Here is a 15,141-nt window from a genome sequence, read left to right as displayed (position 1 = left end):
CTGTAGCCCTCCGTTGTGCTCCACTATCCATCGATTGTCGTACCTTACCGCAGCCAGGGTACCATAGAGCACTGGTATTGTCACAACCCACAAGTTCCGCTACATTACGAAGCGACCATCCAACTTCTCGAAAGTAGATAATCCAGCCTCTGACGGAGTTGCTGATATCGATGTCGAACGTGCTATCTCGACATTCTCTACAATCTCCTTGCACTCTGAAGTTGGTTTCTGTGAGGAGCCTGTTAGCTGTGTCACAAACGTTGCTTTGAACTGCACGTACGTTTTTATATCAGCCGAACACTATAATGAACTGGACTAATCAAGCGGGAGCTTGATTGGTCCAGTATTTTAATCATTTGTATATCTCGGCGCAACTCTGTATCTGAGTTGCATGCAATTCTGATCATTCTTCTGGGTGCTGCAATTTCAACATCACGGAATATATACAGAATATCATATGCATTTCTGAAACAGTCACAGTGGAATATCCAAGTCATATTCGATTAACTGATAATCCGAGTCATCAATGCCAGCAGAGATTTTACTACAGTTACAGGCACACTGATTCAAATATAAATAAATTATCAACTACCATATTATTGGTTTGGTCTCTAAAATCAGCAGCATATTGTGAAAACCACTTCACTAGTATACCTCGATTTGAAACTTCATTTGAATGTTCACGAACTTTCTATAGAGGCAATGTATTTTCGAGCATAAACTGCGCTTAACATATATACATCAAAGATCATTTGCAAATTTAGTCAATTAGAGCTCTACGGAACTCTATCAGCTATAAACTAGATAAATGAATGCAAAAATGTATTTTTATAAAAGAAACAACAAATCCTGAGTGAATATCATCAGAATTAAACACGAAGAAACAAAGTTGCGTTAATACAACCAACATGCGAATATCCTACCCATATAAATAGGAAAAACCATTAATTTACTAAGGCAGTGTGTGTTCATGTCTACAAATATGTATTCACAGAAAGGATAAATAACAGGGGAATTCTATATTACAGATCAACAGATCTCAAGAAACGCGTGTGGAAGAGGATTAAAGTGGGAATCTAGAACTAAAGGATTTCTAGTCACTACAAATTTTCATCTAAGACTAAGACCTCTGGGACAATGCTCTCTACTGAGGATACATGGTACAGCTTCTAACTACATCATGGCCAACATACATGGAGTAACAGTAGGACCATGCTACTGGTTGGTTACCTAGCGACCATTAGCAATATCCGGAGAATCGCAACTTACTTGGTGTGCGAGATACGAGTTTCAGTGGACGAAGAACCCGGAACGACCGCAACATACGCAAATCTAAATTTTCGCTGCCTTCCGCAGTGAGGTTTATTATCCTGAAAAGCAACATTGTTCGATATTATAAAGCATTTTATACGAAGTATGCTCATACGGTGGAAAAGTAAACATTTCTGTTTATTTTTCCATAAAAGTACACAGTTAAAAATAACTTTAAAAATAAAAAATACTTGCAATGTGACGTGGAATCAGAAAGATATCAAGTTTCCCCATCTTTATTTTAGATCTAGGAAAAATACTTTTCATTTCAGAAAAACTTGCTTGTGCATGTAGATTATTATTATTGCAGTGCTTTATCGTAGGAAAGCAGATAATTTTTAAATTTACGTTCCTATTTATTCATGCATAAAAATAAATAGGAATATGAATTTAGATGAGTGTTCCTATTTATTCTCACATTTCATTATGATTTTGATTGCCCTCCAGCTCCAGCGAACTCCAGTACCATATCATTGAGTCAATCGCCTTCCATCTTTAAGGAATTTGTGGAACTCTTTAAAAATAAGGTGACAATAAGCTCGAATTCCATAAATCAATCAGATATAAAATAGATCAACAATATAATAAATACATTGCCCAGATAACAGATTTTTATATTAATTTAACATATTAGGTCAGCGGGTCTCAAACTTAATTTTTAGCTTTTCTTGAAAAATAAGGTGACCATAAGCTCGAATTCCTTAAATAAAACAGATATAAAATATATCAATAGTACAATAAATACACTGCCCAGATAAAAGATTTTTAAAACTAGATTTAATATCATTAGGTCAGCGGTTCTTAACTTAAGTTGCAGCTTTTCATATACCATCTACGGGTATCCAGTCTCACACATACGAAGCCCATACCAAAATTTCAGGCCATCATTTTATAATAGATGTAACTGGTCGCATAGGGGAAGCCAATAAGTTTCAATACTTGAGGATGTCGGGAATGCACAGAAAATAAATAAATAAATTGTAGTCATTTCTTGCCTTTTGTAGTTTAGCCATGCAATACTGTGTGTAACTTTACCAATAACAAATTTGTTTGTTATTTACAGAAATACCTTAGCTAGGTTAAGGGATTTTTATAATAGCGAAACTCAATCAATGAAAGGACCAGTAATTGATGTCAATGAAAACTTAGAATGTAACAAATGCAATGCATAATTCATTCATTAGGAGCTGTATAGTAAAAAACTTCAAAGATTTGGTGCATATAAGGGAAGCAAATACAAATTCTTAGCGCACTAGTGTGCAAAATTTAAGGACCAGTCAGGTTTTCACCTGTAGCTTCTCATAGGAGTGGGAAAAGCATACCAAAGGAACCTCGTGAGGTACAGAAATGATGAAGGAAACAACACCAACACAACAACGGAAACAAAACGGTACAGAGGGATTTTATTCAAAAATGGCAACATAGATAGCACTGGCTGCCATGATACAGATGCATCACTGCCAAAGATGGAACAAGGGGAAGAGGTGGTCCTCAGTAGGAGATATGGCCACCCATAATGTCGATGCAGGCTTTGCACCGCCTGTCCATACTTAGAACAACGTGTTGATAAGTTCTTGCGGCAACATCGTCCAATTCCTCTGTCAGTGCCATCTTCAGCTGGTAAACATTTTCTGGTGGGTGTTGACGTGCCGCTAGGCGTCTCCCCAGAGCGTCCCATGTGTGTTCGATGGGATTTAGATCGGCCGGACGAGGAAGACCAATCCAGAAGAACAATGTCCTCACTTTCCAAAAGCACATGAACAGCTGCAGTGCGATGGGGTGTTGCGTTATCATCCATAAACAAGAACTCGGGGCCAGGCACTTCGGAACAGACGCACATGGGGAAGGATTACCTCAGTACAGTAGTGTGCACCGGTTACAATACCATCTTCCAGTATCTGGAGTTGTGTACGTCCATCCAAGATAACGCCTCCCCAGATGAGAACATCTCGACCGTCATATCGATCTCTTTCAGTGACGTTTGCGGGTAATATCGTGTGCCAACCTCTCGCCAGAACTGACGTCCAGAATCGCTGCTAAAACTGAATCTACTGTCATTAGTAAAGAGTACCTTAAGTAAAGATTTTATGGTTGTAACCTTTAAAAATAGCGTTGGTGCTTAAGTTTTGCACACCAGTGTAGTAGGTTATTTTTCTGTAAACTTATGTTTTGTGGGGACTATGAACTTGAGCCTTACATTTTTCTAACAATCTGTGTTATTGTTTTAGCCACATTACACTGCATATTATTACAGAGCATGTAAGTCTCTATAATACGCGAGGAACTTTAAAGGGCTTTTTCCACCCGTGGCTGAGTTAGTCGGCCTCGGGTGTAGATAGCAAGGTTTCCCCCCAGAAACTAGGGTTTTTTTTCGTCCAGCAAAACAGGCAAATCGACCACAGAACACATGCAATTTACAGACATAATACATATACAGGCATATGTAAGAAATTATCGGTGGCCCTAATATAATAATTTGAATTTTGAAAACCCCACGAGGCTGAGATACAACCTTAAAACTGCTCGACAGAACTATCAGCGAGCTAAGAGGGCTAGCAGACCTAGGATGAAATAGGCTGAAGGTGTATAAAGCAGATCGGAGGCTGTATTTCAATGCTATTTACAAAGAAAAAAGGACAGCTTGGGATAGGTTTGTTCATTCTTCCTAAAAGGATGATCCTTATTGATTTCCTTATAAACTGATCACTGATAAGATTCATCCTCGCGACTTCTATTCATTAAATTCTTCTGGTGATAGTTTGGAGACCCTGGACTGGAGTGAATCCATTAATGTCCTTCTTGATAATATTCAACAAGTTGTTCTAGTTCCTGAGGGGACGGAAGGGTCCAGAATGCAGTTTGAATGTCTGACATTTCTTGGTTCATGCCAGTAGGATCCTTTTGATTGCAGTGAGATTGAAATGCTATAATGTCCATGAAAGATGGAAAGTGTCCTGGTCAGGACTTACTTGATGTGGAAGTTCTTAAGTGGGTTTGTCCCCAAATTATACTAAATTTGCTAAACATATGGCTGTGTGAGGATTTTTCCTAAATCTTGGAAGGAGGCACGTCTGAAGCTTTTGCTTAAAAGTTTTGATAAAACACAAATGACTCATCTTATACACCCTTTGCTCTGTTTCCAATTATTGGTAAGGTGTTGGAAAGGTTAATTGTTTCTCGGTTTCAAAATTATTATCATTCTAAAAAACAACCTGCAAGTACATAGTTTGGTTCTGGACTCTGTTGGTTCTTCTATTTCTAAATATGTCCTCGGCCTCTTCGTGGACTTCAAAGGGGCCTTTGACAGTGTATGGTGGCAGAGTGTCCTGGTGAGGTTTCTTCTCCTATTTACTGCCTTATAGCAGATTACTTCTTTGACCATTCTATTTCTGTCACTTCTGGTTTCTGTTTGGTTTCAAGGTCCATTACTAGGGCCTACCCTCAGGGATCTGTTCTTGCCCTGTGTTCTGGAACATGGTCCTTGATGGTTGGCTTGCTGTGGACCCTGACAACATCCTTCAGGTGGCTTATGACCTGGCTATTTTGATTTCTAATGACTCCAGGATGGAGTTGGAATGCAAAGGTAATGAGTTCCTTGACGATTTATATTCTTGGTGTAGGATACATAAATTAAAAATATCTATTAGCAAAACTAATCAGATGTTACTAAAGGGACACTTAAATATTAACAGACCTCCTACTATAAGATTTGATGGGGAGTCAATCAAAATTACAAGATCTTATAAATACCTTTGTTTAATTTTGGATGATTGTATTAACTTTATTGGGCACGCCAAATATGTTTTACGGAAAATTAAAATTCTGACTAGAAAAATCATCAGAATTACTAGGACGTGTGGGGTATTAAACTTCCACACTTAAAATTTATTATTCATGTATTTTTATACCTATTTTCTGTTATACTGTTGGAGCTTGAGGCTCCAGGGTTAATCATTATATGATCAAAATATCTTGTTCAAGTGCAGTGTTTTTTCCTGCTGCTGTAAGCAGATCTGTGTCTACCGCTGCATTGCAGGTCCTATGTCACAGAGTTCCCATTCAGTTTGAAGTAATTCTGCAATATTTACTATAACATCGTGGGAAAGCTCTCCCCTGCTAGTGTGGGTGATTATACTTATAATTTGGAGCTGCAGGAGAAAGAGGACATTAAAAGACTTAGAACTACATTTGTTAATGAATGGCAAAATGCTTGGTCTGACTCAAATCTTGGTAGAATCACTAACAAATTTCTTCCTGTTGTCTCTGAATATGAAAACTAGCTTGCGTGGTGTAATCCAGGTCTTTTTGTAACCTTCCTAATTACATGTCATGTGAGCCTGAATTATAAATGATATTTTTTGGGTTTGGCTAACTCTCATCTGTGTCATTGTGGCGCTCCTGAAATGGTGGAGCACCTCATTTTCGACTGTGCAACTTATTCTGATATTAGAAATGAATTGCAATTGTTAACAAGTATTTACATGCCTGATGATGTTTCAAGGTTTATTATTTGTAGAGAGATCTTCATGGCGTTTTCTGACTTCGCAAAGAAATTGTTCAAGCGCAGGAATCATAATAATAACTAAACCTAAGTTACTGATAATTAGCACATTTGTGTAATCACATTTTGTTTTTCACTCTGTTCCTATTGCAACTATGTGTATTGTTTTGGTGCATACCTTTCTGTTCTGTGGGTTTGTATTTTTTACTCTGCTGAGTATTGGTAAGCTGGTTGGGCCCTGATGGGGTTGGTCGTATTGTTTTGTTTTTACAAAAACTTAAGTGTGAAATGGTGCCTATATAAATAATAATTTAGTCGCCATAATGCGCCTAACTATGGTGATGTTAAATACATAGTTCTACCTGTATAGATGTTATTCAAGTTTATATCGTGTTGTATAGTTTTATCTGTTTGAGGAAATCAAAAATTTTGGTCACATGTGGTGTCTGCTAGTAGGTCAGAAATGCTGAGAGAGGTGTTCGTTGTGGGAAATGACATAAACATAGCTTGTCGCTCAGTACTGTACTTGGGACAATCAATAAGTAGATGGTGGACAGTGAGCTGAGTGTTGCAGTTTGTACACAGTGGTGGGTCAGTGGCTGCAAGCAAATAAAGATGTGTCAGGTGCGTGTGGCCTATCCTTAATCGGGCTAATACGACTTCTTCATTTCGGTTCTCACGTATACTAGATTTCCATGGTGTTAGATCTTTTTTATGCCAAGTAGCTTATTGTTGACTTGATTCTGCCAGATATATTGCCATTGTTCAAAGCATCGTTTATTTATAATGTACTTATAGTCAGATGCAGGTGTAGTGAAGGATTGGTCTATAGGATCGGTAGCAGTTTTGGCAGCTAGGTCGGCATGTTCATTTCCAGAAATTCCAGCGTGACCAGGGATCCAACATAACAGAACTTGTTGTTTCTTCTGGTTTAATTTAGTCAAGAGTATTCCAGATCTGTATAAGTAAGGGGTTATCATTTTTTTGTATTGTGTTGTATAGCTTGGATAGCACTAATGGCGTCGGTAAATAACGCTGTGCAGTCTAGTTCTTAAGAGTGTGTAGTTTAAGGCTATGTGGATAGCACAGAGTTCTGCAGTATAGCTGCTACATTCAGTGGGGAATTTTTTTGACATAGTGATGTTAGGAAATACTGCTGCTGCACCAACATGCTTTTCAGTTTTAGATCCATCTGTGTAAATTGGTGTGTACTGGCCGTGCTGGGTTCTCAGTGCGGCGTACATTTGCAGTATGTTCTGTTGGGATGAGGTGTGTTTTCCCCAGGCTGTCAATGAAAAGTCGCACGGTGGTATATAGTATGTCCAAGGTGGGACTGTATGAGAGGCAGTGGACTGTATTTTACTCAGGTCAATTTGCCAGTCAGCTTGTAGTGAGCGAAGACGTATCCCGGTTAGTGGGTTTACAGACGGGTAAGCTCCATAAAGGTTTTCCCATTTAGGATAGAAAACACCGTTCCAAGTGGGATGGTTTGGATGCCCTTTGAGTTTTGCGGAATAATTTAATAAAAGCATTTGTCTGCGTGGCTTGAAGGGTGTTTCATGCACTTCGGCATATAGGCTCTGAACCGGTGATGTACGGTACGCCCCCAGTGCAAGACTAAGAGCGCTGTGGTGTACAGGACCAAGCCAACGTAAAGCGCTTGGTCTAGCAGAGCTATACGCGACAGAACCATAGTCCAGACGTGACCGTATTAATGCACGGTAGAGATGTAGCAGCGTGTAACGGTCGGCTCCACACGATGTGCATGATAGAACTCTTAAAATGTTAAGCTTTTTAAGACAGTTAATCCGGAGCGTTTTTATATGATCAACGAAAGTGAGTTTTTGGTCGAATGTCACGCCCTGAAAGCGGATACTAGACCACTGGTATGACTTGATTTTCTAGTCTAAGTTCCGGATGTTGGTGTAGGTTACGCTTCCTACAGAAGTGTATCCCAACTGTTTCTTGGTGTGAGAGACGAAATCCATTGTTTTGGGACCATTTAGCTATTTTGTTGATGGCAAATTGCAACTGTCTTTCTATCATTCGCATGTTAGGCGAATGGCAGGCTATACTGAAGTGATCAGCGTACAGGGTAGTGGATATTGTTTGTGGTAGGTCATGTGTTATTGAATTCATTATTATACTAAAGAGAGGTGCACTTAGCACTGACCCTTGTGGTACTCCTTCTTCCTGGATGAATTTTGAAGATAAGTGGTTGTGAGCTCTAACTTGAAATGAGCGGCAGTGCAGGAAGTTTCTGATAAACTGTGGTAGGTGTCCGCGAAATCCCAGATCGTATAGGGTTCGCATAATACCTATCTCCAAGAAGTGTCAAAAGCTTTTTCGATGTCAAAGAAGCCCATTGCAAGATGTTCTTTTCGGACGAAGGCATCACGAATGTTTATTTCTGTCTTGATCAAGGTCAAGAGTGGATCTACCTTCCCGGAAACCACATTGCACAGGATTTAGGAGATCATTTTGAGCTAGAAACCAGGTTAGTCGGGCGTTGACCATTTTTTCCATGACCTTACTCATACAGCTAGTGAGTGCAATAGGTCGATAATGTTGCGGATTTGTAGGGTCTCTGCCTGGTTTTGGAAAAGCCAGAATGTACGCATGATGCCATTTGTCGGGGAACGTGTTTTCTTTGAATATTCTGTTATAGAGAGCCGGTTCGGTGAGTTTTGCTATCATGATGTAGTGGATTTCATCTGGCCCTGCTGCACTGAGTTTAGTAGACGATAGAGCATGATCCAACTCTGACATTGTGAAAGGGAGATTGTACGCATAAATTGATGCTGATTCAAAATTGATACGGTTTTTTTCAGCTTGTGCTTGGTGTGCCTGAAAATATTGCGAGTATGATGTCGCAGCTGATATTTTCATGAAAGATCTACCCAGGGTGTTTGCAATCTCCTCTGGTTTTGTGATATCATGGCCATTGACAGTGAGCATGGTACAGTTGACGCGTGGGTGTTTTGCGTACATTCACTGTATTTTTGCCCATATTGTTTGAGTTTTTGTCGTGCTTGTGATTGTGGAAGCGAAGCGTCTCCATGCTTCCCTTCTGCTAGTCTGCCTGACTCGTTTTGCCTTTGCTCTTGCTTGTTTAAAGCGGATGAGGTTTTCTGTTGTTGGGAACTTCCTGAAGATATTCCATGCTTTGTTCTTCTGTTTTTTAGCTGCACTACATTCATCATTCCACCACACTTTTGAGTTGGTCGATATTTTTGTGGATTGTTTTGGAATTGCTTTGTCTGCTGCCTGCAGTATTTCATTAGACATGTAATCTACTGCCAGGTTTATGGATGTTTGTTGGATCTGGTTTTCTTCTAGTATTGCTAGCTGCTTGTACACATCCCATTCAGCTTTGGAAAAGTTCCATTTGGGGATCCGATAAGAAAGATGGGGAATGCTTGTGTCAATGCAACATATCAAAAGATAATGATCACTACCCAGCGGATTGCTGTGAATAGCCCATCCAAATAGAGGATATATGGTTGCTGTGCATAGAGAGACATCAATAGCTGATGTAGATCCTGTCGGAAGATGTGTATAGGTGTGAGCCCCATTATTGAGAGTTATCAGATTCTGTTAATCAAGTAGTTTTTCAATGTCCACGCTTGTCCAGATTATGGTTTCCCCACAGCGGATGGTGCTGTTGAGGTCTCCTAAGATACAGTAGGGTTAGGGAAGTTGTATCACTAATTCTTCTAATATGATTATGATATTAGATAATAATTCTTCTAAGTCGGCATAGCTTATATTTTGGTTAGGTGGCAAGTATAATGAGACTATAGTTAAACCAAAGTTAATATTGATTCGTGCAGCAACTACCTCAAGGTTTGTTTTTAGCGGGAGTGGCTTTGAGGGTATCTGGGGGCTGATGATCAGTGCTACTCCTCCATGGGCAGGATTGTTCGGATTTTATGCAACACGATCTTGACGATGTATTATGTATTTCCGGAGGGAAACATTTATATTTGGTGTGAGATTGGTTTCCTGTAAGCAAAAAGCAATAGGATCATATTGTGAAAAGAGATTTCGGATGTCGGACAAATTACTACGATAGCCTCTGCAATTCCACTGTAAGAAAGTAAGCATTATTTGGGTTTAGTGGAACCCTCAACTTCTTTTCGAGGGACAGAAGATTTGCCTGGCTCAAGTTTACCTTTTCCCCTTCTTTGGGAAATAAGGTTTCCCTGTATCCATATCCTCATTGGTGAACAGTTCTAGAACCTGTTCGTCGTGATTTAAATTGTCTTCTGAGTCCATGTATTCTGTTTGGTTTGAGTCAGGAGTAGTAGATACTGTGGTATTCTGTTGAATGGCATCAGGTTGTACTGAGATTGGCGTATTTATGGCTTTGCTTTGTTTGTTTATTTATTTTTCGTTTGGTGCGTTGGTACTGGGGAGAACAGTGACCTTGCCCCTCCGTTTGGGTAGAAATTGATGTGTTTTGTGGTTATTCATGCATAAGTGGGCTTATTAGTATTTGGAACCGGTAGGGATTTTTTAGCCTCTTGGTAGGTTACGTTATGTTCAGTTTTGTACCGCTGTATCTTTTTTTCACGCTTCCAAAGGGAACACTCCTTGGAATACGCTGGGTGTGCCTCTTTATAGTTAAGACAGATTGGTCTTGTGGCTGTGCAGTCAGTACTAATGTGTTCAGTGGATCCACATCCACACGTGGCACAGGCAGCTACTCCTCTGCAGACTGGCTTTGAGTGCCCCAACTTCTGGCACTTATAACAGCGTAATGAGTTTGGGATGTACGGTTTAACTCGGCAGTTAAGACAGCCTGCTTTTATCACTGTTAGTGGCTTGGGGTTGTCAAAAGTAAGTATTATGTTCCGTGTCGGAACTAGTATGCCGTCTTTCTTTGTCATAATTCTTCTGACATTAATGATTCCTTGGTCGTGTAATTCTTGTTTTAGTTCTTCGTCTGACATGTTCATGAGGTCGCATTCGGTGATGACACCTCTTGACGTGTTCAGGGAAACGTGGGGTGAAACTGTGATAGAAGTTCCACCAAAAGTTTTCAGTTTTTGTAGTTGCTCAGCTTGTCGAGCAGTGGCAACTTCAACTAGTAGGTCTCCTGATCTTAGACGACGAACTGTCTTGGGAGTACCTATTGTGCTTTCTAGGCATTTCTGCACTAGAAATGGAGAGAGTTTTCCAACTGGTTGTTCTTGAGTTGAATGAATAATCAAGACAGTTGGAGTTCGGATTCTGCCTACGTCAATCTTTTGACGTTTTGCTGCGACAGAGCCAGACTCCTCTTTTTCTTGCCTTGTCAAGGTTTTTTCTATGCACCCAGTGTTTTTTCTGGGTTTTATGGACTTCTTGCTCCATTTCGCCATGGAAGGGAGACCTTTCCCCCTCCAGGTTACCGGCCCCGCCACGTGGAGGCAGGAGCAGTGCCACCTTTGTGACCAAGCGGTAGTGGGTTAGTAGTAACATGCAAAATAAAAAGAAAAAAATAAAGGTTACTTTTCCTCCTGTTCAAGTAAAGTGATTTCTTTACTGAAGCTTATTTAATTGATTGTTAGTGTAACGCTGTAAATAAAGAAGACGATTTTATTTATTCAAGAGAGCGCAAATTCACTGGCAAAGACACTTGATCACAAAATCGCTTGGCACCTGGGGCCATATTGTGTCGTATCGTATCGATTTACTTACAAATAGTGACTGATGCGTATAACATTAAAATTTAGTAAGATATCATTAATAAATTATAATGATATACAAATTGATACAAGATAATACACAAAATGAAACAAAGGCCTCCGTAGTGGAGTGGTCAAGGGCAGGAGTGCAGTAACACCCGTTCTTTGAGTGGACCGTGTGTGTGTGTGTGGGGGGGGGGGTTCAAGTCCATGATGCTAATTAAGGTCGATCTGCCAACCCGCACTGGACCAGCAAATACGGAAGAATCGGATGTTAGAACAGTAAGCAAGACTATCCAAAAGCTTTAAGAGCAGGCTATTGGTAGGTATTGGCTGTTTGAGATTTTGGGATGGGCTTTATTGTGCAGCGATTCCACAGAAGAAGAAAGTGATACTGGGAGAGAATTTTATTATTTTGATTTTAAGATTAAACTGCAAACTGTCATTTGCAAGTGACTGATTTAAGATATCAGCAATCTTAACATCCTCCGCTGCCGCAGTCGGGGATAAGGATTAATTGTTGAGATTAGGTTCAAGTAGAAGACCAATAATCATCAGAAAAATACTTCATAGAAACAGAATGAGGTGCTAGACTCACAAAGAAGCTGTTGCTGCTACGGAAGAACTGGACATTATCAGTGACTAAATATGACGTTGAGTCATGAAGCACATATATGTTGCGTATTCCCAAAAAATGGTGTCACCCAGATTGTATTATATTAATAATAGTCCACTGGTTTACGTAACAACAACAGGCAGGCTTTAACAATAAAGTCTGTTGGTGATCGTTACGTTATAAGACTATTTATATGATTTTTATAGGATACACTATTATCATAATTGAAACCATGACTGCAGCTACGTACTGGCGTTCTGAACAAAACTACGTTAAATTCATTGTGGAAATTTTTTTTGTAGAGGGGACTTTGGTATCACTATTACGACACTCCGTAATGCTGATTCCCTATTCCTAACACATGAATGATGAGTATGGTTCATTTTTTTCTAAATCAAAGATATTCTAAACGAAGAATACTTAGGAAATATAGTGTATACTGCCAATAAATCTGTATTCCATGGGAATAAATTATTTTATTATTTATTAAGAGTTTGTTTAAGGACAGTAAATAATAAGGGACGCTATTTCACAGTAAGTTTTCAAATGATGTTCCAAAATGATAAACTGATGAGAAAGTTTTAAGTAATGACATATTTTTGTAAAACTATATTTTACAATAAAATTAATACAGGAAGTGATTCAAATTAAAAATACAACAATTTTGATTGTAGACAGTTTCTTGTTGGTCACATTACAGATGAATCTGGTTTTTCCTTATTTTTGCTTACACTTTTATTAATTTCTTCTGCTTATTATTAAGGAAGACGCATTAAAATCTTACGCATTAAAAATGAAGAATAACTATGCAATTAAAAAAAACAACAAAGAATCAAACTTAATAACAAGTAACAAGTACACAGAAATTATTAAAACCTTACCCTGTGACTACAACAACGAAGTCCATGATGTTCCAAATGTTGCGGAGGTATGCTCCACTATGAAGTATAAATCCTAAGGCTAGAATTTTTAACAAGGCTTCTACGCAGAAAATTCCTAAAAAGTACGGCTCCGTCTTTTCCTTAAAAAAAAAAAAAAAAAAAAAAAAAAAAAACAGCCCTTAGCAAAATGATTCTCCCTCCTCCCCAATATTGTAATTAAATTTACCTCTCCGTCTCAACTCTCATATATTTAATTATTAAATATTTAATTATTAAATATTTTTTTATAATAAAAGCCTTCAGGTAGATTAGTTCATCTATGGGTTTATTATTACAGTATTATTATTTTGGTAACATTTTGACGTGGTTTTATTTTTTAATAAAAGATCACATCAATATTTTATGCAAAATTTGGAATTTCTCACAATGGAAACTCAAATTTCTCTCCCTGAGATTGACTAACATAGCTCCAAGAGGAAGTCTTTCCCAATTCCTTCCATCTCCAAGACAGAAACTCTTTTTGGAGTTTTTTTTTTTTTTTTTTCCCTTCTGAAATTTCTTCAGCCATTTTATGCACTTTTATATGCGGACTTTATTTCCTTAAAAACTTTCATTACTGTTGTCAAAGGTTAAGACAAGAGACAGACCGTCTCAATCAGAGGACGGAATGAGAATAGACGGGTCCGATGTACAAGAACGGGCGTTCGTCTATGCTGAGACAAAACTATAAATTCTGGGCCTCCGACAGATTTCTGAACTGCCTCACCTCCCAGGTTATCTTTAACAATGAAACCAAACTAGCCGCGGGACACTCTGCTCCCTCATCCCCTGCTGCTGTAGCGGACCTGGCGGTATGATAATTTCGCCACTGCATCTGTGCCCATTTAAACTTTTCGAAAGGTTGAATTTTCATTGAACGATATACGAAAATTTCGTTTATCAATGGGTTAATAACTTTGTTCCGAAATGGCAACCTACAATCACATGGCCTTCTAACAAGCTCGCTCATGTTATAAAACAATTACTGTGGCTTCAGAGTACAGTACCTAACTGGAGGGGAGGAATGAGACAAGAACTTTTATGGTGCTGAGATGAAATCTATAATTAAATAGGCTTTTTTAAGATACTCTGAGAAACTAAAACTGTTTATAACATTGTTTCTACGGAAATGTGCGTTCAAAACAATGGAGCTGTTAAGAAAGGACCGAATGATTTGTAATCTGTATTAGTAGTCATTTGTAATTAAATATCTGCCAACCTGCACTGGACCTGCGTGGCAGATTATGGTCCATTTCCCTTAACATGACTTGTTGAGAAGGCTTCCATCCTGCAGTGGATTGACAAGGCCTGCAGATTTTTTTTATTATTATTTTATTTATTATCGAAACTAGAATGCAATTTCTCAAAAACTCTTGAATTACAGGGAAATTCAGGTATGAAAAGTATCTTTTCCTGTAATTTTATCATAGATTACGGGGTATGCTAGTGGTTCAGAAATTTCTAGGAGGCTTCGTGTAAATTTCTTTGAAGGGAAAAGGAAAAATAAGGCGAATAAAGGAACAATAGCTAGCAACGAACTGATCCGGGGATGTGCGACTCCTAAAAATGATTAAACCACTTGAGAAATGTGAAATACATTTCCATAAAGATGTTGTTACCCTTATTATAACTGTTAACCACACTGGGGTAAAATAATAATAATTTCAGCACAGTGGAGCTTTCCATTCCTCATTCCGACACTTCTGGTGAGCTTCCTGGGATTCCTGTGAAGTACGTGACCACGAACACAGCCGCGGCTGCCCCGCTATAGTTCCCGCCACTGGTCTCGGTTCACTCTTTTAAACTTAATTTTTGGCGTCGGCTAGAATTTTTACATGCACAACCTCAACAAAAGCCATTTTATACTTCTTCGCATTATTCAAGTTTGAGGAGCTTTTGTTGATCAGTCTGTGTGGAACGAACTCAGCGCAGATGCTCCGTTTGCTCAAAATGTTTTATCAGAATTGCACGAATTGTTTCTCTGTAAATGTAAAGTTGATCTTTCATCATTCAAAGAACCATTGCACGATCAGTAGCAATCAGTTGCATCTAATCGTTGAATAAATTTCCAATAAGCTGATTACGTCTAAACATTTCATTAAGTTCAGACGCAATCAATGT

General features: G+C 38.8%; 1 protein-coding gene across 1 annotated transcript in view; it reads right to left on the bottom strand.

The window, feature by feature from the left end:
• Positions 1–13,095, bottom strand: part of LOC150080869 (voltage-dependent calcium channel type A subunit alpha-1-like) — a 1,489,217-nt gene extending 1,476,122 nt beyond the window's left edge. Inside the window, exon 1 of the mRNA XM_090381686.1 lies at positions 12,982–13,095. Coding sequence (XP_090237812.1) covers positions 12,982–13,007 — 26 coding nt within the window. The 5' untranslated portion in view covers positions 13,008–13,095. The remainder of the gene's footprint in view (positions 1–12,981) is intronic.
• Between the last annotated feature and the right edge of the window lie 2,046 nt (positions 13,096–15,141).

This window comes from Mastigoproctus giganteus, chromosome 9 (genome assembly GCF_048544385.1).
Source record: "Mastigoproctus giganteus isolate SK-2022 chromosome 9, ASM4854438v1, whole genome shotgun sequence".
Classification (NCBI taxonomy): Eukaryota; Metazoa; Arthropoda; class Arachnida; order Uropygi; family Thelyphonidae; genus Mastigoproctus; species Mastigoproctus giganteus.
This window is presented reverse-complemented; position numbering and strand designations above follow the sequence as displayed.